The sequence below is a fragment of the Chlamydotis macqueenii genome, chromosome 8 (assembly GCF_036417535.1).
Source record: "Chlamydotis macqueenii isolate bChlMac1 chromosome 8, bChlMac1.mat, whole genome shotgun sequence".
Taxonomy (NCBI): domain Eukaryota; kingdom Metazoa; phylum Chordata; class Aves; order Otidiformes; family Otididae; genus Chlamydotis; species Chlamydotis macqueenii.
Genome location: NC_141563.1, coordinates 32,431,579 through 32,453,927, shown reverse-complemented (window position 1 = coordinate 32,453,927; position 22,349 = coordinate 32,431,579). Strand labels below are relative to the sequence as shown.

At 40.3% G+C, this 22,349-nt stretch overlaps 1 protein-coding gene across 1 annotated transcript in view; it reads left to right on the top strand.

The window, feature by feature from the left end:
- Window positions 1-22,349, top strand: part of GLIS1 (GLIS family zinc finger 1) — a 201,999-nt gene that overhangs the window by 153,164 nt on the left and 26,486 nt on the right. The window contains exons 4-6 of the mRNA XM_086753693.1: window positions 9,135-9,296; window positions 12,657-12,767; window positions 15,372-15,504. Coding sequence (XP_086609819.1) covers window positions 9,135-9,296; window positions 12,657-12,767; window positions 15,372-15,504 — 406 coding nt within the window. The remainder of the gene's footprint in view (window positions 1-9,134; window positions 9,297-12,656; window positions 12,768-15,371; window positions 15,505-22,349) is intronic.

Sequence of the window (22,349 nt, the reverse complement as noted above, 5' to 3'; positions counted from 1 at the left end):
GAGCTGTGTTTCCCAGGATTAAAAAAAAAAAAAAAAAATCATAGTCTAGGGGATGAGTTGGAAGTTAGGATGGACACTCACTGTCAGATTACACCGTATTTGTTACAGACGAGGTTTGGCACACACTTGTCTCAAATCTTCCTGTGACGGGGGACAGACAGAGCACAGACCTAGCCCCGGATGTTCATGTCTGTGGTGCACTGGAAACCCTTCCTGTTTATAGACACACAGTTGGCGTGTTACAAAGGTAGACTGGACTGTGTGCAGACCTTACTCTTCCTTTAGTGGTTGATTGAAAAAAAAGAGGGAAACATGAAAAAAAGAGGGAAGTTTTTAATTTCACTTTTCCATACAAACGTTTATTAGTGAGTACATTCAAAGTATTTCAATTACATTTGATGATATTTGATGCCAATATAACAGCTTAAGATTGTTTGCTTAAATCCTGAATGTGTGCATTGTTTTTAGCAAACATTTTTAATTTACATGTTTGTCCTGCCTCTCTTCAAGTCTCCCACTGGACTCAGAATGTAAACCAGGACAGGCGGTTTCTCTGCCATTCTCTTTGCAGATGTCTCTCAAAGAATCAGGAGTGAAAAGTGCCTCTGCACTGGGTACAAAAGGGTTGATGAATTCCTCAGCACGCATCAATGTCCTACGCTGAAAGAGAGCGCTCAACACATTACAGAAACAGCTTACAGAAGCAGAGTGTGTAATTTTTAATAACTGGGATAAAACCCCTCAGTGACATCTTTGAAATATAAATGCCTTTTCTTGTTTCTTTTATTTCTTTCCCCTCCCCTTATTTTGCCTTTTCATCTCTTCTCCTTTCAATTCCATTAAGCTTCATTGTACAATAATGTATCACAGTGGACTTTTTTCAATTATGTTTCTGATTTTTTCCTCCTTGTTACTATAAAACTCCAGATGTTTTGAGACTTCATGGTTCTCTGGATATTTTTCCTTTATTTTAATCTTCTTTTGTAACATGCCACACATGTGGTATTTTGGCCTTTTAAGATGCTATGCTATGCTAATCAGCCATAAGTTTTGGGGTGGTTTTTTTTTTTTTTTCTTTTTGTAATGATTTTTTTTTTTCTCCTTCTTGCTGTCGTCCTTTAATTGTTTGGTGTTCTTTTAGAATCACAGAATCATGAAGTGGTGCGGGTGGGAAGGGACCATTAAAGGCCATCCACTCCAACCCCCCTGCCAGAAGCAGGGACATCTCCAAGCAGATCAGGTTGCCCAGAGCCCCGTCCAACCTGGCCTTGAACATTTCCGGGGATGGGGCACCCACCATCTCTCTGGGCAACCTGTTCCAGTGTTCCCCCACCCTCATCGTAAAAATTTTTTTCCTTATGTCTAATCTGAATCTACTTCCTTCTATTTTAAAACCGTTACCCCTTGTCCTATTACAATAGCCCACAAAGGGGTAGGTAAAAGTGCAAGATGGTATTTCGTAAAGTTTCAGCTGAGATAGGTTTAAATAGGTGATACATTAGATGCAAACTGGAATTGAAATGTTTCCTTGGAAAGTGAGGTAAGAGAATGACTTACTGATCCATAGGAACAACGTTTTGAAGTACGTATAGTAACTGTATTTTTTGTTAAAAAAATCTGAAAGAACTGGAGGGAAACATTTTAATTTTAGTTGTGGTTCTTTGCTGGCACAGCTGGAAAGGGTTTATAATTGATTTTGTTCAATCTTAATTTTGTCCCCAAAAAAGCAGATCTGGCCTCAGATATTGGAGCAGCAAATCTTGGATTGTGTGTTGTCGTTTAATTTCAAATAGCTCGCAAGCTATTCAAAAAATCCCAAATCAATAATAGTTTCCCAATTACATATGAGAAAATAAAGGGACTGACATGTAGATTTCAGGAGGGATGTCTTCTCTGCTTATTACATGACCATATGAATTTTGCATTTTGTTTTTTAAAATGTTGCTCTATGCAATGTTATTTTTGCCTGCAAGCCATAATACTGCATTCAGTCCAACTGTAATGAGGTTTCAGAAAATTGTTTGGTTTCCAAATGACATATTTAGCAAAACCTTATGGTAAAATTTGTGGCTGTCCTGCTGCCGATAGTAAGATAGCCCCAGCTTTCCTGGTTCATTCTCATATGTTGCAGCAAATAAATGTAAGTACCCTTGTTTTGACAAATATTTATCCTACTACTTGATTAAAGAAGGATTACTAAAAAGACTCTTAACACTAGCAGCAGGGTTTTGTGAAAATGATAGGATGCTCTGAGAGTTTCCCAGATATCTGGGGGTTTGCCGGAAAGGCTATGGAAAGCTGTTTGCTCACTGAAATGCTCACTAAAGTGCCTGACCTACTGCTACTAGAAGAAACAAATCTATGAATATTTCAGTGCTTTGAACAACATTCACCCCTTTCTTGACGGATGATAATTTACAATTACATGAGCAAGACTCTTGAGAGGCAACACATACCAGTGCTGCTTAGAGACAGGCTGAGGCTCAGTGCCTGTCCTGACGAGCTGGTCCTCTGCGCTCGGCATGGCAGCAGACTGTGAGAGACGATCAGCAAAACTCACATTTAATGCCAAATTTACTCAGGAACACTGGTAAAATTTGCTTTAAAAAGCAAAACCCAGAAGCCAAATCTAGGCTGTCTCTGTAGTCAGGGGAGGGAGGCAGGCACCTACCAAGCAGAGTGCGTCCCCCTGAGCTCTCTTAGCAGCTGACCTCATGCTGGGCAGAGCCGCTGCTCCCCAGGGAGCTCCAACAACACAGCCGTTCATTTTTCAGGGAACTACAGTGAGAGCAGAGGAATCCCTTCTCAGGGGATGCTGGCAGGCAGGTGTCTGGATTTTGCAGTCAGTCTGTGTGTGTGTGGAAATCACCTTGCATGCAGAATCAGACCTGGTTGCTGCTGAAAGCCTCGTGACTTAAATGAGTCCATTGTTACGCCTGGCGTGGGCCAGGTCTGCTTCCTCCTGCACCCATAACTCCTGGTACTGCCAGAGCGGGGTTCAGGAATGTGGACTTAAGGCCTTACAACATTAATAAAATTGAAGTAAAAGGCAGCCCAAAGTCTTGTTTAATTCAGTGACGTATGTTGATCACACACTTCGTCCCGGGTTTTCAGTGTGTTAGCATTTCCCAGTTTCATGTTAATGAGGAAATATGCAACCTGTCTAACAGCGTAAAGAAAAATGCTCTGCTGATGTACAATGTGCTGATGTCAAACGGTTGGCTGTAATTACCCTAAACCCCAACAATGTGAAGGATATGTTCCATTCATACTGTGGCTTGCTTTTGTAAATTTTTTTTTTCCTATTCTGAACCTTTTTACCTTTTCACCTTCTACACACCAGCAATTGTACGATAGTCTGGCTAAAGCGTTAAATGCTTTTTCATAATACAAATAATAAAACAAGTACAAGCATTTTTTCCCAGGAGTCAAATGAAATATCATGTAGAAGAGTCACTTTGCAAATATAAATTGTTCAGACTTTAAAAAAAAAAAAAAAACAAACAAAAACCATAGAGATTGACAGGTCCTTTCTCTGTTACAGGTATCTTCCATTATTTTATTACTACAAAGGGAAAAAAACAGCTTCTAACAATTTAAATCTGCAAACTGGCTATATGAACTGGGATTCTTTAGGAAGTTGAGAGCTCAGTCCTATGGGTTGCTTTTTATGTACACAAGCAGTTCTGTTGAGTTTAATAAAACTCCTTACATGAGTCATGGTACATGGAGCAAGTATTTGCAGGATCAGGGCTTTACATTGTAGCTACAATAGAGAATTAAAACCTAATTAAGTAAGGAATTCACTAGAAAAAGCAAAGCACCAAATCAGATATTTTGATTCTTGTGTTGGGTGGAAAAATTCCTGTGCTTAAGTTTCTGACATTCGTAACAGTTTGGAGCATCGTATGCCTCCTGCCATGTCCCCAACATTAGACTCAGTGTGCTGTAAAACATTGATGCTATTTAGAGTGGTGTGAATATTTCCTCCCCTCCAGAAGGGATACATATCCTCACAGGATCCTTTTTCTCATAACATGCTTCTCAATAAAATTTTCCCAATTTTGTAATCATTTGGGAAGAAAGAACATTTCACAATGTTCATAAGGCTTGTAGATATTTTGACCAGACATAAGATTTCCTATTGATAGCATTAAATGCTTTGGAATGAAATGTTTTGGGTTTTCCATCTGTAGGCTGTCTGAGATGTCAGCGGCCACTATGACCTGCTCTTTCCCTTTCAGGTCTATAAATAAAAGGCAGCTTGTTTAACTGATCTTGCAGCAGAGAGCAGAGGTGTATATTAATGAGCTTGCTCTAATGGCACACTGGACCTATTTAGCACTACGACTGTGAAGGCTTCTCTTTTTCAGTCATAACTCATTTCCTAAGAAAATGTCAGTTATTGCTTCACCTTATGGTCTGAGCTGGTTTAGTTTATAGTTTATTTCTTCTGATCTGTACCACTGACAGATATTGTAGACATGCCTGTGATTAAATACGCTTATGAAAATGGTAAGCATTTGATAATATAAACCCTCTTGGGAATATGCTGTTATTTCTGCATGGCGACATTCTCAGGTGCATTCAAAGTATAATGTGGAAGCAAAGAAAAAACATTTTAAGCAATTACAGTTATTAGATTAAATTGTTTTGTTAGGAAAATTGTGATGTGTATAGATCACTGTGAGATAATGTAGTGTTTTCCTAAATATGCCGTTTAAATGCACGATATTGTAGCAGTTACACTCCAGTGAGATTTTAGTGTAAAATAAAGATAACATATGTATTTCCATCTGGTAGTGAAATAATTTAGTCCTGTAAATTTCTACAAGATATTTTTTCCTGGTAGAAGCCCTATTCTAAAAGCAGCAGTAGTTATAAAATCCAGTAATTGCATCATGCTATTTACTGTTATCATGTGGCATTGTTTTGTGTCTGTGCTCAGATGTGTGTAGCATAGCAGTGTCTGAAGTGCACATTAACATTCGCCCAAAAAAGACAAAAGTAGTAACTGTAATATAATTATTATTTTTCTTGATGAACTTGTTTAAGAGCTCTGTTGACATTTACAGATTTTGAGGATCATGCAGTGTTTGTTGCAGTTATCCCAGGCATCAAACATAAACAAAATATTTTAAGATTTTAGGATTAAGCAGTGACAGACTGGGGCCAGATGTCTGGGAGATACTCTAAGTGGCCTTCTCAGTTGATCAAATAGTTCTTACCATCCTAAAGCCCTTTGGAAACTCAATATTTGTTCTTTGTAGTTGAAGCTGAGACACTTCTGGTATTGATGGATCTTCCTGGATGTTACTTGAGAAGGAGAATAAGCTCCTTATTTATTCAGAAGTAGTTATATTTGGTGTATATATAAATGTAAATACACTTCATGTAGCAAAGGTAGGTGGAAGGGTTAAAAGTGTTGGTGAGTAGCAATGAAGCCCAAGAACTACCGTACAAAGTCATCCTAACACAGTTCCCTCAGCAACCCAGTTGAAGTTCTTGTACAACTGTGCAGGTGAGACACTTCTGCTTTGGGGAAGCTGGGTCTCAGCAGTGCTGTCTCCACATCTGGACTTGTAGGGAACCTTCACCTTTCTACATTACCTTCCCCTCTTCTCATCACTTGCCAGCAAGGTTCTCGCTCTCCTCTCCTTTTCCTTTGATTTTCTTTCTATTTAGCCAGCCCTACCTTTAGCAACACTGCCTCCTTGAAAATGAGAGTGCTGGAGTCGTATCATTCTTCTTGCTGGAGTTTTTTCCCACCTTATGTATTTAGAATGAACCTACCACAGCATTGTGACTGTCCCACTATCTGTTACCCAGCTTAATAGAGCTGGATAATTTAATATAAATTAGGAAATTATAGTGTAAATAAGAAAAGCCCTTAAAGTCCAGGCGTATGTGGTGATGGAGGAGCCTTACTGCTGAAGGCATTAGACCTTTGGATTATGTGTTAGTACCAAAAAAAAGGCTATTGACCACAGTAAAGGGATAATAAACCCATATTTGTTTGAGTGTTGCTGCTTACATTGTAGCTCTAAGCATTTATGGTAGGGCCTGCTCCTTCTCTTCCTGGAGTCTCGAACAAGCAAACTCTTAAACATATGTGCTTTCATGTGTTTTACATTAAGCTTGTGTTTAGATGTTTTAGGACATTTGCCATTGGAATTTTTGCTACTGACATCAATGAGAATGGAGCTGGACCTTTAATTAGTTTGGATTATTCTGCATACTTTCCTACTTTGCATTAGGCTGTAGATATGGTGCTGAAGACTGGTAATCCAGTAGAAAAACATTCTGAGGGTCAAGGTCCTCCATTCGTGACTGAAGAGCTGAGAAATTACTTCTGTGACCTAACAGATCTTCCAGGCCTGAGGCAACACAGAGACAAGAGGGATCTTGTGGAGTGTCACTGTAGTGATTCCGGTGCCAACGGGGTATAAAGTGTCCCAAAGACCCAGTACCAAGGAATGTTGCTATATATTGTCCTTCTGGGCTAGGTTTTTTGACGCCTGTATGCGAGAACCAGAAACTATTTTAGAGAGGGGAGTAGAGTATGTAGAAAGGACTCCTGGCAGTCAGGGGAGTGTCTGCTCACGTAGAGTGGAAGGAATGGCACATGTCGGGGAACAGGATGAACAACTGAAAGGAAAAATTTGGTCTTTCTGCTCACCTGGGATTTGGGAGAATGAGGTTGCAGAGCTGAGCTGCAAAATAATTTTGTAGACTCTGGGTCTCATTCTCACCCTATCCTGTGGTTATGTATTGGCGAGTAAAACTGAGAAGAGCTGGTCTATTGAAGTGAAAATGAAAGGGATGATGTTAGTTTGAAGGTGATGATATGACATTGTGGACACAACACTAATCACAGGAGACTGAAAAAAGATAGTGAGAGGTGAGAAAGCTGAGGAACAAAGAGGAAACAAGTGATCTTTAGGACATCAGAACATTAACTCCAGAGACTACTTTTGTGCAATGTCTTATGAGAACTATGGATTTGCCAAACTCTGCTTTATTTTTAATGGACTTCAGCATGTTTGCGCATTTCAGATTGCTTCGTTCTGAATCCTTGCCAGATTTTTAGTGGTGATTAAGAGGAAAGTTTGTTTCTTTTTAAGCCTTGGTGGCCTGGTCACTTCCAAAACTTCCCCGCCTCCCTGCACCAGCTGAAGTGTTCAGAGGGGAGTCATGGCCAAAACCCAAAACTTCTGAAGCCGTAGACTGCGTGTCTCCAGGTGACTTTGTGGATCTATCATGATCGTAGTGATGGGGAAAGATGGAAATATATACATGTCAGAGGGTTGTCTGCACACTTAAACCCAAATATGCCATTCAGACAGATTAAATATCTGCCCAGGGCACTGAAATATTTAGGGCAGTAGAAGCCATAGTGATCTTTTCATGTATGAGTGGCTGGGAAAGGCAGAAATTTACAGTCTGCCAGAAAACCCTGTGTGTGGGTGCCTGTGTGTTGGAGAGCACTGGTGTGCTTAATCTGTAGCGTGCAGAGCCAATCTGCATCCAGAGATGGATCACAGCCTGCAAAATGAAGTGCTAGCTTGAGAATCCAGATCGTTTTGTCCACTGTGTTGAGATGCTTACAACACACTGAGCCAAGCAGGATGTGATGGACCTTTGTCCATCAGTAGTTTAAATTGCCCTTGTTCAGGCACCAGGAGATCAGAGCCTGCAGTTTACAGCATGTTCTAGGCTCTGTCTGCATCTGCACTGCCTTCCCATCCCTCTGCCTGCAATGCTGGATGCCATAGCTGAGTCAGATATGAGAGGTGTGTGCGTAATCAGTAGAATGTGATGGGGATTGGCAAAGCTGTGATTTCTGTGGTGCCATCTGAGGAACCACAGGTAGTGAATAGAAAGCTGCTGAACAAAATCTTGACTCAGCAGAAGGAAGTGACAAAGCACTCACTAATGTTGTGAGGGTCAGGATTTCACTCTTTATGAGCAAGAACCATACAAAAACATCTGACTTCCAGAAACAGGGGTTTTAAGACACACCTACTTTCATTCAAAATTGTTATTAGTGTTGATATGAAAGTGGACTGGGTTGTTTCTCAAATACCTTTTTTGGGTTCCCCAGTCACAGAAGAGCCAGGTTTTTAGCTGGATAGAGACACTAGCAGATCTGCAGTGCAATGAACCTGCAATGCAGGGTGGGCAAAGTATATGCACACCACTACACGTGAGTATGTGTGCACAGAAATCTTTGTGCACATGCGTTAAGTATCTGAGTGTGTGTTATAGATTTGCTGGTGCATGAATGTACACATGCATGCATTTGTGCTCACCTGAGTTAGTTGCCAAAGATCATGCAGGAGACAGTACCTCCACTGCAGTCACCAGTTGTCTGTAGCACCAAAACTTATCAGTGAGCAAAGCAATTCACCCTTCCCTTGGCCTAGTAGCTGGAAATTTTAATTATTTATTTATTCAGATTTAATTTGAAACAGTGACTTTTGTTATGAGTGCTATGTAGTGTTTTATTACTGAGTTCCCTAATGAAACGGGTGCTTAAGAAGTCAGAATTGCTCAGGTTACTGATTGTATAAATGCTGAGAACAGATCGGAATGATACGGCTAGTAAAGAAAAGGGTGCAGAATAACAGTAGAGTTCCTTTGGATTGATCTTCAAATGGATCAGGTCTTCTTGTAATAGTCCGTGCTCATCTGCTTCAGTGTATAGTATTTCAGACATCTGAAACCAGGTTCTTACCCACCACAAATAGCTTCTCTTGCTCTCTGTCTGTAGCAGCTAATTGTTATTGCCCACAGCGGTTCCTGTGCCAATTAACATCTAAGAGAGCTCATCAGAACACTTGTTCTTTCTTCAAATTTTCTGTTCTGACACCATGTCTTTAAGTGTTTAGTACTTCAGACAGAATGTGTGAGATATTTATAACCCTTGTATTATTATTCAGCTACACACCATGTCTTCAGTGACAGATTAAATGAACAACACAAAATGTTGTGTTTCATCCGTAAATTTCAACAGATGTTTGAATGTTGGTTGATTTATTGCATGTCCAACTTGGATCTTAGACTGTTCTCATTGTGGCTGCACATGGTTTATTTAATAGTAGTTTACAACGACTTTTTATGACATTTTTCAGTTTGAAGGGTGCAACAAGGCATTTTCTAGGCTTGAGAACCTTAAGATTCACCTCCGGAGTCACACTGGGGAGAAGCCATACCTGTGTCAGCATCCTGGCTGCCAGAAAGCTTTCAGCAACTCCAGCGACCGGGCAAAGCATCAGCGAACACACCTGGATACCGTAAGTATGACTTCATACTGGGAGTTGCATTGAGTTTTCCAGTGGTCCTTGTACACAACCTGTTCCGCAATTGGAGGGTGACTTTTCATGCGGAGTTTCTTAGAAAACTCAGCTATAAGCAACGGTACTTTTGGTTTTAATTGTATGTGCTTTGAGAAATGAAAAAGTCTTGATCACAGAAAGGCAAATTGAGCTGTCTTACTCATGCTGAGGAATAAGTTACCGATGAATAGGTTACTCAGGAGTAAGTTACTCAGCAAGTTCTCCCAGTGTTCTCATTCCAGTAAGAACAGGCAGCATCAGAATAAGGCATAGTATGAGTGAAAGCTGAGTCATTGCTGCTGGACTAAACATGTGTCATGGTCTTGCTTCCTATCCTGTGTTGCTTTGGTAGGGTCTGTTCTGAATGAATGCAAAAGCAGTTCAGACATCTCAGTGGAAGGTAAATGCATCTCAGTTCTGGACATGATTTTGTAAAGGTGAAAATACATCTGTCGTAACAATATGAAATTTGTTAGGTACAGAATTAACTGCAGGAAACAAATTCATTTCTTATGTACAGTTGGTAGATTCTGGCTAAACTCTACAAGTCTTCTCACTTGTCTTGCAGAGAAGATGGGAGCCTGTCTACCATCTTAGGCTCCAATAAAATTAAATCACCATATTATGGGTGAAGAAAGTAAGTAGACAACTTTGGAGACCAGTTAAGTCCTCAGCGTAAAGCTTGTAAAGAATAACAGGCAGAGTTGTTCCTTTGTCTCTTTCAAAGAAGTGAATATATGGTTTAACATTTGGCCAAGTGTTTATGGGGCAGAACTTTTGAGTTTAATTGATATTTACTTTTTAAGCAGTTACACATTTCAGACAGTGCAGCATTAAGGAATGTCTAATGTACATTATGCCTTGCAAAAACAAACAAGTAAGAGAAGCAAGTCAGTCACATTTTCCAAACCAAAGCACACTTACAATAACAATGTTTTATTTATTTGAAAGTCAACCTGAGATATTTGAATTTGTAATTAGTTCTAAAATGTGTCTCTTTTGAAAGTCGATATGCTAAATTAGTGTACGATTTTGAAATTTAACTGCTTGAATCTAATAGATATATTTTTATTAGCTAAAGTCACAAATGAAATGCCATTTATTAGTTTTGAAAGATAATTCAAACAGTTAACAAAATGAGCAAAAATTCCTGTGTCTGTTGATCTGTGCATATTGAAGACAAATCTCTTAACTTTCTATTTTCTTTTCTTCTCCCTTTATATCTTTCTTTACTATCTGAAATGCTCATAAATCAGGAAAAAGGTACAGTAATGATTTTCTACTAACTTTCTTAAACGTCTAAAAATATCCTCCATGCTATTCTGTTGCGAGTTCTTTAAAACTAGGTCTGTAATTGAAGTCCTGTGGTTTAGCTTAGTGTATTGTGTGCTTATGTGAATGTGGAAAATAACAGAGCTCCAAGATGGTGCTGCGGTAAAGACTGCATGCTGCATTAGCTCAGTGGACAAATAACTGCCTGGAATGTCAAAGCAAGTCGCCATGAACCTTTCTAAGGGCAATCAGATTTTCATCTAGTTCCCCTATCACGAAGTTGACTGATTCTATCTCTAATTTGAATGACACCAGTGATTTGAAAAATACCCTGCTAGTTTTTCTGCTAAGGGATTTGTTGAAGTTTTCCATAGTTTTTCCTCAGGGGTCAGTTCTCTGTGTTCCAGACACTCTCAATAAATCTGCTTTGCCCTGTAACTTTCTGGGTAGGTGCTGTGTTAGCCTGTAAGGTCATGAATTGGTGAATGATTCTATTATTCCTTCAGAAATTGCCTGCTGGCTGGACAGAGCAGCAATACTTATCCTCTGGAGGTACTTACAAAGAAAAGGGGTTTATAGAGACTGCTTATTCCTTATTGAGTGCATTTGGAATTGGTTTTAAAGCTTCTCAATGTAGGTCACTCCATCATTTATCTTCTCCAAAACAAGAATCTGTAAATCATTTCAGAGACTTACTGGTGTATGCTAGTTTGATCAAATCTCTACTAAATCATCTGGAAGTAGATCCTTCTCCTAGGTAGAAGCAGAACAAAGGGAACATATCTGTCCTTGCGGTAAAAAGGGCATGTCATCGCTCCTCCAGGAGCAGAGCAACTTGTTTAAACTACCCCACAGTCACTTCTCTCCCAAAACCAGTGGGTTTTTTTCCCTTTTGTGGATCTTCTTTCTGAAACCAAGGGGATTAAAGAATGTGACACTGAGGTCACAATAAACCACTTTTCTGCCTTTGGGAAGACACCAAAAGGAGTTGCTAGTCCAAGTGAGAAGGCTAAGGTAATGTTAGGTAACGTTGACAGATGAAGCAAGAAAGTAGAGAAAAAAGGAACGTTCTGCTCAACTTTAAAACTTTGTGAGCTTTGACATGCAGCACTGTTTTGCTGTCACTTAAGTCAATGGTTACTTAATAACAAGTGCCAGAGTCCCTTTGTTCAACTTGGTAATTGCATGTTCAATTGGAGGTTGTACTGTAACAGAGAGAGTTTCATTTGTTGGGAGTAAGCATAAGTAAGAGAACTTGGTGAGGCTTTCAGTCATTGGGACTCCAGAATCAGTGGTTAAATTGGAGCATCTTTATTTATTTATTTTCCTATGAGCAGACTGTACTGGAACTGCCTGCTCAGACCCAGATGGTTTTCCCAGGAGATAGTGCTCATATTGTACCACATAAAAGTGGCAAGCTCTGCCAGATGCCAAAATCAGCTGGAAAGGCCTTCCCGACAAAATCAACAATAGTGGATTTTTCTTTCTGTATTGATTTGCTCAAATGTTAATGTTTGATGCAGGTTGTTTGGTTAGAAACTATAAAGACATTGCTGCTGTTATTGAAAACAGGAACAACGTGTGAAGGAAACCAAATGTGTGCTATACCTCAGGCTTTGCTCTGCTGCATATGGAACAGTTGTTGTAAAACCTATGTAAATCAGAACTCATGCTGGGTGATATCGTGATCATTTTGTCTACTGTAAAGGCTAAAAAAGAAGACATGCTCTCAAAACCCATCCAGTTACATCTCATTAGCATTTAATTTGGCTCAGTAATCAATATCCAAGATGTCAGAGTACAGATGTGTCAAGTGCTCTCAGCGCTTGCATGGAGTGCAAAATCAGAGCTGTCAGTGCGGTTCTGTTTGTGTCATGGCTGGTCTGTGTACGTAGAGGAGACAGAGCAAATCTGGAAACAGCAGTCAGAGCAAACAGCTCAGGCTTAACACTGTGTTTCACAGAAACAGCCATCCTTCAGCACTCTTTGTGCTGATTTAGAGATGCAGAAGAATATGAAATCTTTTCCCTTTCCTCACATTTACAGAAACCCTATGCCTGTCAGATTCCTGGCTGCTCCAAACGCTACACCGACCCCAGCTCTCTGCGCAAACATGTGAAAGCTCATTCAGCCAAAGAACAACAGGTGCATAAGAAGGTAAGACCCACCAGGCAAAAAATGACACATCTCCAGATCTCCTTGATGTGGGTTACTTTTAATTTACCTTTATTTTATATCTTTTAAAGTCAGAGTTCTTCTTCTGCAATATCGCTAGAAGGAAACTTAAGTTGAGCTAATTTTCCTGTTGGTTTTTAGTCACTACTGTTAACCAGTCCAATTTTTAGTTTTGCACTTTCAAGGCTACCACTCTGTAATTTCAGTTGCCTCACGCTTTCTCTCCAAGCGTTTCTTTCCTGTTCATCTTTCATACACAAGCCCAGATTCTGCTTTCATTCACATAAAATGTCCATGCATTGAGGCTCTGCAATCAGCTAGTAAATACATGTTGGCAGATAATCTAAAACACAAATTAAACTAAACCAGGACACTATGGAAATGTCAGGAAAGGAGCACTTGTAATAGATGAAAATAAAAACCCCCCACTTTTCCCACCACATCTATATTTTAAATGCATATTTCAAGCCCAGACTGGTAGTTATGTTTTCACCGGTATTAGATTCAAGTAAGCATTTTGGTTTCTGTGGGCTAATGAACTCATTATTAAATGGAGATGCTTACAGGCACCAGCCCAGGATCAGAGACTTGTTTATTACACTTGTTTTATGCACACAGTTTGTAAAGAGATGACTGGGACCCCACAGAGCTGGTCTGTGACAGCATTTGTTCAGCTCTGTGTACTGGGCTGAACGCATTAACGTGTTAACATCCTTTATCTCTGGGCAAAAGAACAATCCTCAATGTTACACTCTGTCACCTGCTGAGGCCTATTTTCAGTTCTACAGAGGAAGTTGGGAAAAAATCTACATCCAAACTTGCATTGAGGGGCACAAAGTACTTCCTGCATCAGCAGCGGGAGGCATTAAGCATAGAATCGATACAGGGCAAATGCAATACACAGAAATTGCAAACTCAGGCTGCTCGGTTGTACCAAGATGTCAAATATCCAGGGTTTCATATCTCTTAATCTTCTAGCTTGAGGAATTTTCCTGCATGCATATACATACCCTCCCATAGACTTATCAAGTCTATCTTAAAATAATGTTGATTCCTTGCCTCCCACACCTTATTTGGTAGACCAATCTAAATCTGCACTGCTCCAGTGGTTAGAAATCATCTTCAGATTTCCTGTCTCATTTATCCATGATAACTTTATGAATACTTGAGCCCGTGTCTTTTTAACTTGAATTCAAAAGGCATCTGAAAAAGCAGCAAATCTAAAGTGCATTTTGATCAGACTCTCTTAAAAGGGCCCAAAGCAAATCTGGCTCATAAAGAAATAATAAATCCCCCAAATATTTCACTTAAATGTTTTATAGGAAAAAAAAACAACAACATTTCACAAATAAGTAAATTTCAGTGTTTACTGAAATGATGACAGTCTACTTTGGATTTCAGATTTAGGAAAAAAGGGGAAAAGACTGTTCCTACTCACTTGCTCGTTTCGGTTATGACTCAGCAAAGGCAGTTGCCTGTTGATATCAGCTTCCCAGGAGTTCTGAGTGGAAATGACTTAGCCAAGAAAGAAAAATTAACAGGCTGCTCTGCCCACATGTCTTGGTTGAGATATGCTACCAAATGTGCCATCTCTGATATAAAATAAAATGCCCTGAGCTTAGACTTTCATCAAAGGAATCCAGAATACTTAGTTCATAGCTTAGAGGATGACTGCAGTTGTAATATTTGGTTGTTCTGAAAGGTTTTAGAAGAACAAAATAGGAGAAAGTTAGCTGTTAATTTAGTAGTAGTTTAATTGGCTGCAGATGCACTTTGTGATCCAAATGTTAGATGTTTATCTTGAAACAACAAATGGCTGTACAGCAGAATTCTAAATAGGTTTGCCTGGACCTTTTATTTAGAATAAGCAAACCCAGGGGAGATCAGTATGCAAAACTGTAAACGTAAAGACAATAACTATTTATTAATGGCTATAGAATATGATGGCTGTTTGTGTAATGTGAGCACTATATTATGACAAAACCTTGGCAACATCAGCATGTTTGAAAGAGAATTAGAAATGCTTTTCTTTCTTAATTCTCATCTCCTGCTGTTTTTAATATGATCGACATTGTGGTTTTCAAGAGTTTGCTTCAGTCACTTCTGCCAGAGCTTTAATTTACAGGGAGAACAGCTGACATATCAGTGATACCTCTTGCACATTACTGACAGCGCATTATTCTGCCAGTTCTAATCTGATAAGCACAAACGCTTTTCTTTCCCTATCAAATGTCTTTCCAAGTGTCACAGTTACAAGGTGATGCAATCCTTTTGCCACAGAACCCAAGAAACGACAGAAAGCCTGAAAATATGCAGTTAAATTACTCAGGAAGGTTTGAAGAAACACAGGGTACATTATTTTCTGAAGCAAACTGTTGTTGATTTAAGATTATCACACTTGAGCGCTTAAGAAAACTAAAATTATCTCTAATTAAAAATACCAAGTAATAGATACATCCTTAATTACAGCAAGTTCCTAAGAGTGACATTTTGTTCCTTCTTTCTGTAAGCAGAGACATATTAATTTAATTAGAGGTCATTTGTTTTACTTTGAAATAAAATGTTTATTTTATCCTCCTATTGTAGCTCAATTCATGTACCGATATCGAACAAGATGTACTAAGTGAATGCTTAGCTATACAACAGCTCCACACATCTTCACAACACATTTTGGATGGGAAATGTGGTAGATCTGTAGGTCATCATGATTTAATTGCAGGTAAGAATACTTCTGATAATTATGGTGCTAAATGTGTGATATAATACAGGATTTAAAGCAGAAAAGCTTACGGGTCTGATTTGCCGCTATGGAAGATGAAAAAAACGAAACAAAATGAATAAACTGAAATAATCTTGTGAGTTGTTTGTGAAGGCCTGACTTTTTTTTTTTTTGTTTTTCAGAGTTAGTCTGCCAGATAGCTCCTATTAATTTCATGTGACAGGGGTAGCAGCCCTGCTGAAAGTCAGCCTCTATCTATTTGTTCTCTTTTTAAAAGTTTGCCTTGGCTTCAGCAGAACGCAGGTGCATGAGCTTTGCTAAAGCCAAGGGAGTGCTCCAGCAAAGACAAAGGCACGCAGCAATAAGGTTTTCCAGCTCTTCAGGAGCTGCAGAAAAGTTGATGAGGCTGTGTATTATCATGCACTGTGTGATTTAACAAATAATATGGTGATGTATGAATGGAGCAAAAACTTGAATTTGAAATGTCAAACGTTTTAATTATCTTTTCTAGTATTTCATCTTTCTTTCATTCCTTCTTGTCTGTCCTTTCTTTGTTGTGGTTTGAACAAGAGCTGGCCCCTTTCAGGTGCCTTAGACTGTTCTATATATTTTCTAGGAAGAGAAAAAGATACTTCCATTCCCTTCTGCTGAAAATAAGATCTTATATTCACAATTTTTGAACCTCAGCAGAGGATCCTAAATCAGGGATGTAGCAATTCCCGATTCTTTGTTCAGCCAGCAGAGAGAAGGAGGAACTCCCAAAGGCCATCAGTTTAGTTGTAATCTGCCTCAGTCTGTGAAGGCCCCTATATCCCTCCACTGATTCTAGAGATTAGAGCAGGGGACGTTTCACTTAGCTGTATTCACTCTGAAACCTCTTTATTTAGCCCGTTTTCTAATTTTCATATTTATTTTATTCTTGGCTTCAGCAACATCGTGTATCGGTGAGTTGTAAAGCCTGCTCTTTAAAAAAAAAAATTACTTTCCTTGATTAATTTTGCGTGTGCTACTTTCAGATGGTGTTTGATGAGAAGAACATGCATATAGATGCTTACTTGGTCCACTTTGGTGGAACCTACTTTTGGAGAAACATTCATGTTACTGCCTTTGAAACTTCTCTAACTGTAATATCAATTTGGGGATGGTATAACCTATACTACACACAAGATTCCAGATTACGTCATTCACTTGATTTATAAGCCATCATTGTTAATTTTCTTGTGTCGTTCTCTGTCACATTCCAGACACATCCCAATATCTTATTCATTCTTTAATGGCAGCTGCGTATTAGAAATGGGATGGATAGATGGCAACACTTTATATCTAGCACTTTGTATGGTCTGGAGAAAATCTCCAGAAAAAAAAATATGTAACTGATATAAGTCACTTTTTCATTCTATAATTGTTTAAATAATAATGCATACTGAACTCAGTTTTGGACAGACTATTCCTAATTTTGGGGCAGCAATGTGGAGTCTGGTATAGCACATGCTATGCCTAAGAGCAGAGGAGAGTTTGAATCATAGAATGGTTAGGGTTGGAAGGGACTTTTAAAGCCCATCCAATCCAACCCCCTGCAAGAAGCAGGGACATCTTCAACTCAATCAGGTTGCTCAGAGCCCCGTCCAACCCGGCCTTGAATGTTTCCAGGGATGGGGCATCCACCACCTCTCTGGGCAACCTGCTTGCGTTCCTTATATCCAGTCTGAATCTACCCTCTTTTAGTTTAAAACCATTACCCCTTGTCCTGTTGCTACAGGCCCTATTAAAAAATCTGTCCCCATCTTTCTTATAAATTCTCTTTAAGTATTGAAAGGCTGCAATAAGGTATCCCCAAAGCCTTCTCTTCTCCACGCTGAACAGCCCCAACTCTCTCAGCCTGTCCTCATAGGAGGAAGTCTTTGGATTGCAGAGCAGAGCCAAGGTGAGACACAAAAAGACAGGGCTGCCGCTTTTGAAGACTTTACTTTCAAACTTAGTCAATATTAGAAAATGTGCACTACTATTATGATCCAAAATTATTCATAAAATTATTTAGGTTAGAGCTAAATTAATCTGTTGTGTTTTAAGATGCATTTTATCTTCTTTCAATTCCACTGTGGGGGAGAGGCTTGACTTGGTATTACTAAATATGTTTTAAATTGATTCTGTAGCTGAGTGTGAGCTTTCCAGACAAACCCTAGCTTGTTTCTGTTGAGGCTTAGAGCAATGCAATGGTAAACTGGGATTGGAAAACAAAAATGCCTGGTGCTAGTTCCCCTGCACAAAGGGAACAGTTGATACAGTTTATTAATATATAATATAATATAATATAATATAATTAATATATTTTGCTTCATAAGAGCAAAGTAATAAATTACTAAAACTTACTTGGGAAATAAATCCCCTGCTTTTTTTCCTCACTCCCCAGTCTTAAAAATTAAAACAAAAAAAAGCATTCTACTTGACCATCTCCTATTCTCTCTAGTTCAAGTTGCACTGAAATGTTGGAATGTAATTCATGAACAGAATACATCGTTCCCCTGGGAGTCTGCACTCATGGTTTATACGTGGCTCCTCAAAAAGTGGCAGAAGGCTGGAGGGACTTGGGGAGATTATTTCCATTCTCTGCCTTTGTCATCTGCACTCCTAAGATCTGTGAGGGCAGCACGTGGCCTGTGCTCTGCACCCTTGACAGGTGTAGCTGGAGCATGGCTGGCCCTCTTGCTTCCAGGCAAGACAGGAAAGACCAGTGACAATGACATCTCCCTCACAACAGGCTGCACTTAAGAGCCTCAGAAACAGCCTCAGATTTCAAGAGACGACAATAAAACAGGAAAAAAGTTATTAGCTTACAGATAAACAGACCATTCCTAACCTCTCAGTGTAATTTCTGAGAATCTCTTGTGAAATTAAGGATTTTATCCATCAGTAATACTGGCTTTCTCTAATATGATTTCTGTGGTGATTATATCAATCCTTCACCAGGATGTTGTAAAAAAATCTAGTAAATCTTTCCTGATTCTTCCACCGGGTCACTCCATATGAGACCCCATCACATGCGCAGTATGAAAAAGTGCCAGGGAAAATAAATCAAGATTTGAAAGACTGTTTTACAGTGAAACGGAAGTTTCTTCACACTATGTGTAGTACAATTCCATAGTCACAACTGTTCCTCTGTCATTATTTAGGGCGTATAAACTGAAGTGCTGATCCTTACAGAATTAAAGCATAAGGACATGCTTGCTGCCACCTATAGTCTGCAATGCTTGCACATTTGCTCTTTCAAATAAACAGAGGCAATATTTCTGGAGAAATCAGCTATAATACTCTATATAGGATCTATATGAATAAATACAGTACATTATGTCCTCTTGATTCCACTTGAAAATATGAAAATGTTCAAGGTTTGGGCTTTTGTTTTGAGGTTGACTTTCTTTTTTCTTTTCTTTTCTTTTTTTTTTTTTTTTCCCCAAAGAAACCACATTATTAATGTGCAGAGCTCTGGGCTTTAGGGATCACTTGGATTCCTGGAGAGTTTCACTTTTGTCTTTTTCCAAGTTAAAGCACATTTTAAATATGTCAGGGATGAAAGCCAATCACAGGAAAAATGAAATATTTAAAAAGCTCCCATCCTTTGTGTCCGACTTCAAAGCAGGTTTGTGCTTAGGTCTGGGTAAGACAGTGAACAGAAGAATGTTTTGCAGTCAGAGGAACCCATTGTTTGCTTAGATCTTCCTCCTTTTCCCCTCCTTATAAGTGAGATGCTTCATGACTGGACGCATTCAAGTCTAGCTGTACCCAAGAGCTTGTTTCACTCTCTCTGCAAAGGAAGTATCTCCATTCAGGTCATTCCACTCGGGTATTTTCTCTGAGCATGTTTTATTGTTGCTTTTCTGGTCTCAGTTGGGAGAAAAAAAAAAGCTGCTAGTCACAGATGCTGAGAGTACTGTTTTGGCAACAGATGTTAAGGTTAAAGGCCAAGCCATTTAAAATATTGATTGATGACATATATTTACAAGCTGGGACAGTCAATGTGTGAAGAGGCCCAAGGTGCACTGTCCCGAAGTGAGTTGCACTTGCAGGAGTAGTCATTCATAAGAGCTACAAAGGCTTCTGTGTGACCTCAGGTACTCAGAATATTATAGCTCACTGCTGAAAAAAAGTAAGAAAAACTGTAGAATAAGAGATATTTTAGAAGTATTGAAAATTATACTGAGAAATGGAATAACAACTGCTCTTTCCCTCTTGACATAGAATCATAGAATTTTAGAATCAAAAGCAAAAATCAAAATTGCAAGTGAAGCAGTTGAACAATAGGGTCGATTCTTGGCCTATGTTGGCTCCTGTGTCGGCTTTCGCACTATCCGGAAGCGTCAGGGGCAGATGAGGCCTCATCCAAATGGCAGGCGGTGCAGCCTCAGAGCCTCGCCAGCAGGCCCAGGAGCACACGTTGCCGTGTCCGACACCAGAGCAGCCTTGCAGCTCCTCCCGTTCTTCCCGCTAGCCCTGTGTCTGAGGGACACGCACTGCACAAATCAGGAGTGAGGGTTCAGTCCCATTTCCTTAGGAAGCAAGGCTTATGTCATCATTTTGCTCGCCTCTCTGTCCACATGTGTGTCAGTCCCCTTCCCCAGACTATTTTTTTAAATCCATTCACCGAGCTCAACCATGTTTGACATACGCCTCAGAGATAATTGCGTTCTGACAAGTTTCATGAATACTGGCAGCTGGATACCAGAGAGTGGCACCCAAAATTAGCGTTCCCACTGCAGGAGAGGTGGCAGGCAGGGCTTGGCTGTGACACAGGCTGCTTGGCAGCAGGCAGCACACGTGCAGCAGCACGTTTGTCAAAGTGTCACGGAGGATATGCGGACAGCTGGGTTTACCCTGACATGCTTCAGCTGATGTTGCGGTAGGCTGCCGATCTAGCAGTGCCATGGAGAGCGGGTGTCAGTGCAAGGCGAGCCAGCGGCTTGTGGGGTCAGGCAGCACAGGCTGTCGTATGGAAGGGAGGTGGGGGGGACAAGAGACGCCATGTGTCAAACTGAGCGTGAGTGAGGCTGTTGTGGTAAACAAAGATGTAGGAAGAGGAAAACTCACTGATGAACAAACCCTACAAACCTCAACACACATACAGTCCAAGCAGGGGCCTTTTCTAGAGAAGGTGTGATCAGTAAGTCAAAAGATGGATAAACTCTGGGTAGGTGGAAGAAGCCCTACTTTATCTAGGACAGGAGGCCCACAGCTAGACAACTTTTCAAGCCCAAGAGCAGGCAATGGGTGTCCACCCTGGTAGTTCCACAGATGGGTAAACTGCATAGTGGTTGGGCATGGCAGAAACTTGAGGTGACAGGGATTCTGGTTTCATTTGGTTTTCTAGTGGAGTGGGTTTGAGTGCATGGGATCATGCAGAACTCATCTCCTGGACATATGGATGTGTGGGGTGGTTTTTTTAATATTTTCTTGCTTCTCTAGAGCTGATTGTAGGTACTCTGCTACTCTGTCTTTCTCAAGCACCTCAAGCAAAGAGTTGAACCATCCTCAGCAGGTGAGACAGTCTGGAAGCAGCCAGGAGAGAACTCTTAAACATTCATGAACTGTTCAGGGGTGGGACTGTAAGATAAAACATTGAAGTGTTTGCTGGCTACCACACTGCTAAAACTATCTTTTGAGAGTTACAAGTTAGTGACAGGGGCCAGTAGTAGCCTGCTAGCCTTAGAGAGCATAAACATCTCTTTAGGTTTAGTGGTTTCCTCCAGGCTGTACTGCCAATATACCTGAACTGCGTGTTGCAGGAAATACATCTGGAGTGTGAAATGACACTGTACAGTCAAGGTCAAATTGGTATTTGGTTCAAGCCTGATAATGAATGTATGAACAGTAAGGATTTGAGGGGAATGGAAACTATTGTATTATAAAATGGACTGAAGCCACCAGTAGAAAAACTACATTTTCACAAGTCAGTAGCATCCTAGCTACTGACTCACTGTTATTGGAAAAGGCTTTGACAAATAAATCCTAGCATCACCTGGGAACATCTGACTACTTAAAGCCCCTTCTGTCTGGCTTTCAGTGCAGAAAGCAAGTTGGTTTCACTGGCTGTTTGACAAATGTTCTGTCTAGTGGGAGACAGATATGATGTGGTTCATTTTTGTTCCTTTAGATCTGTCAGCAGCTGAGGACTCATTGTTCATGAGAGATTTTTGACTCATCTGAAGTCCCTGACAAAGGTGGCTGGAATCTTGCCGTAGTGGTTCTGCTCTTCAGTCGCACGGAAACAGATGCTGACATTCAGCCGTGTCTTATCTGCCCAGAGGGCTGTCACACATTCCCCATGGCTCCAGATTTTCATGATGCTTTCTGCATGTTCCGTGTCACTGCGAGGGTTTGGGAGGAGTGCCATCCAGAACCCTGTCAGTGACAGTGGGACACATCCACGCACAGCTGACATACAGCTCTGTCTTCCTGAATGTGTAGCTCTGCACACAATGAGTGGGAGAGGAAAGGTGAATGCTGCAGGAGGAGAGAAGGCAAAGAAACTAGGCCTCAGAGGGAGTGTGGGGTCTTCTGTGCTGTAGCTGGACACTGTGGGAGCTGGCAAACTTCATTTGCTTCCCACAGCCTTCAGAATACAGTGGCTGCTCTGGTCCTCCTCTCTGTGCAAATGCCCTGGGAGGCATGCACTCATGGGCCAAAACTCTGGGAGGTCTTGTAGGCAAACTTTAAGAAGAGGAGAAGGGCAGAGGAAGTGAGAAAAGAAGGACTAGACTTTTCCAAGAGTTGCACTTAGTAGGAGCCACATCTTTTTTCCCCCTGCCATAGGGTGGCATTTGTAAACAGAGTTCATAACACCAGGCAGCAAG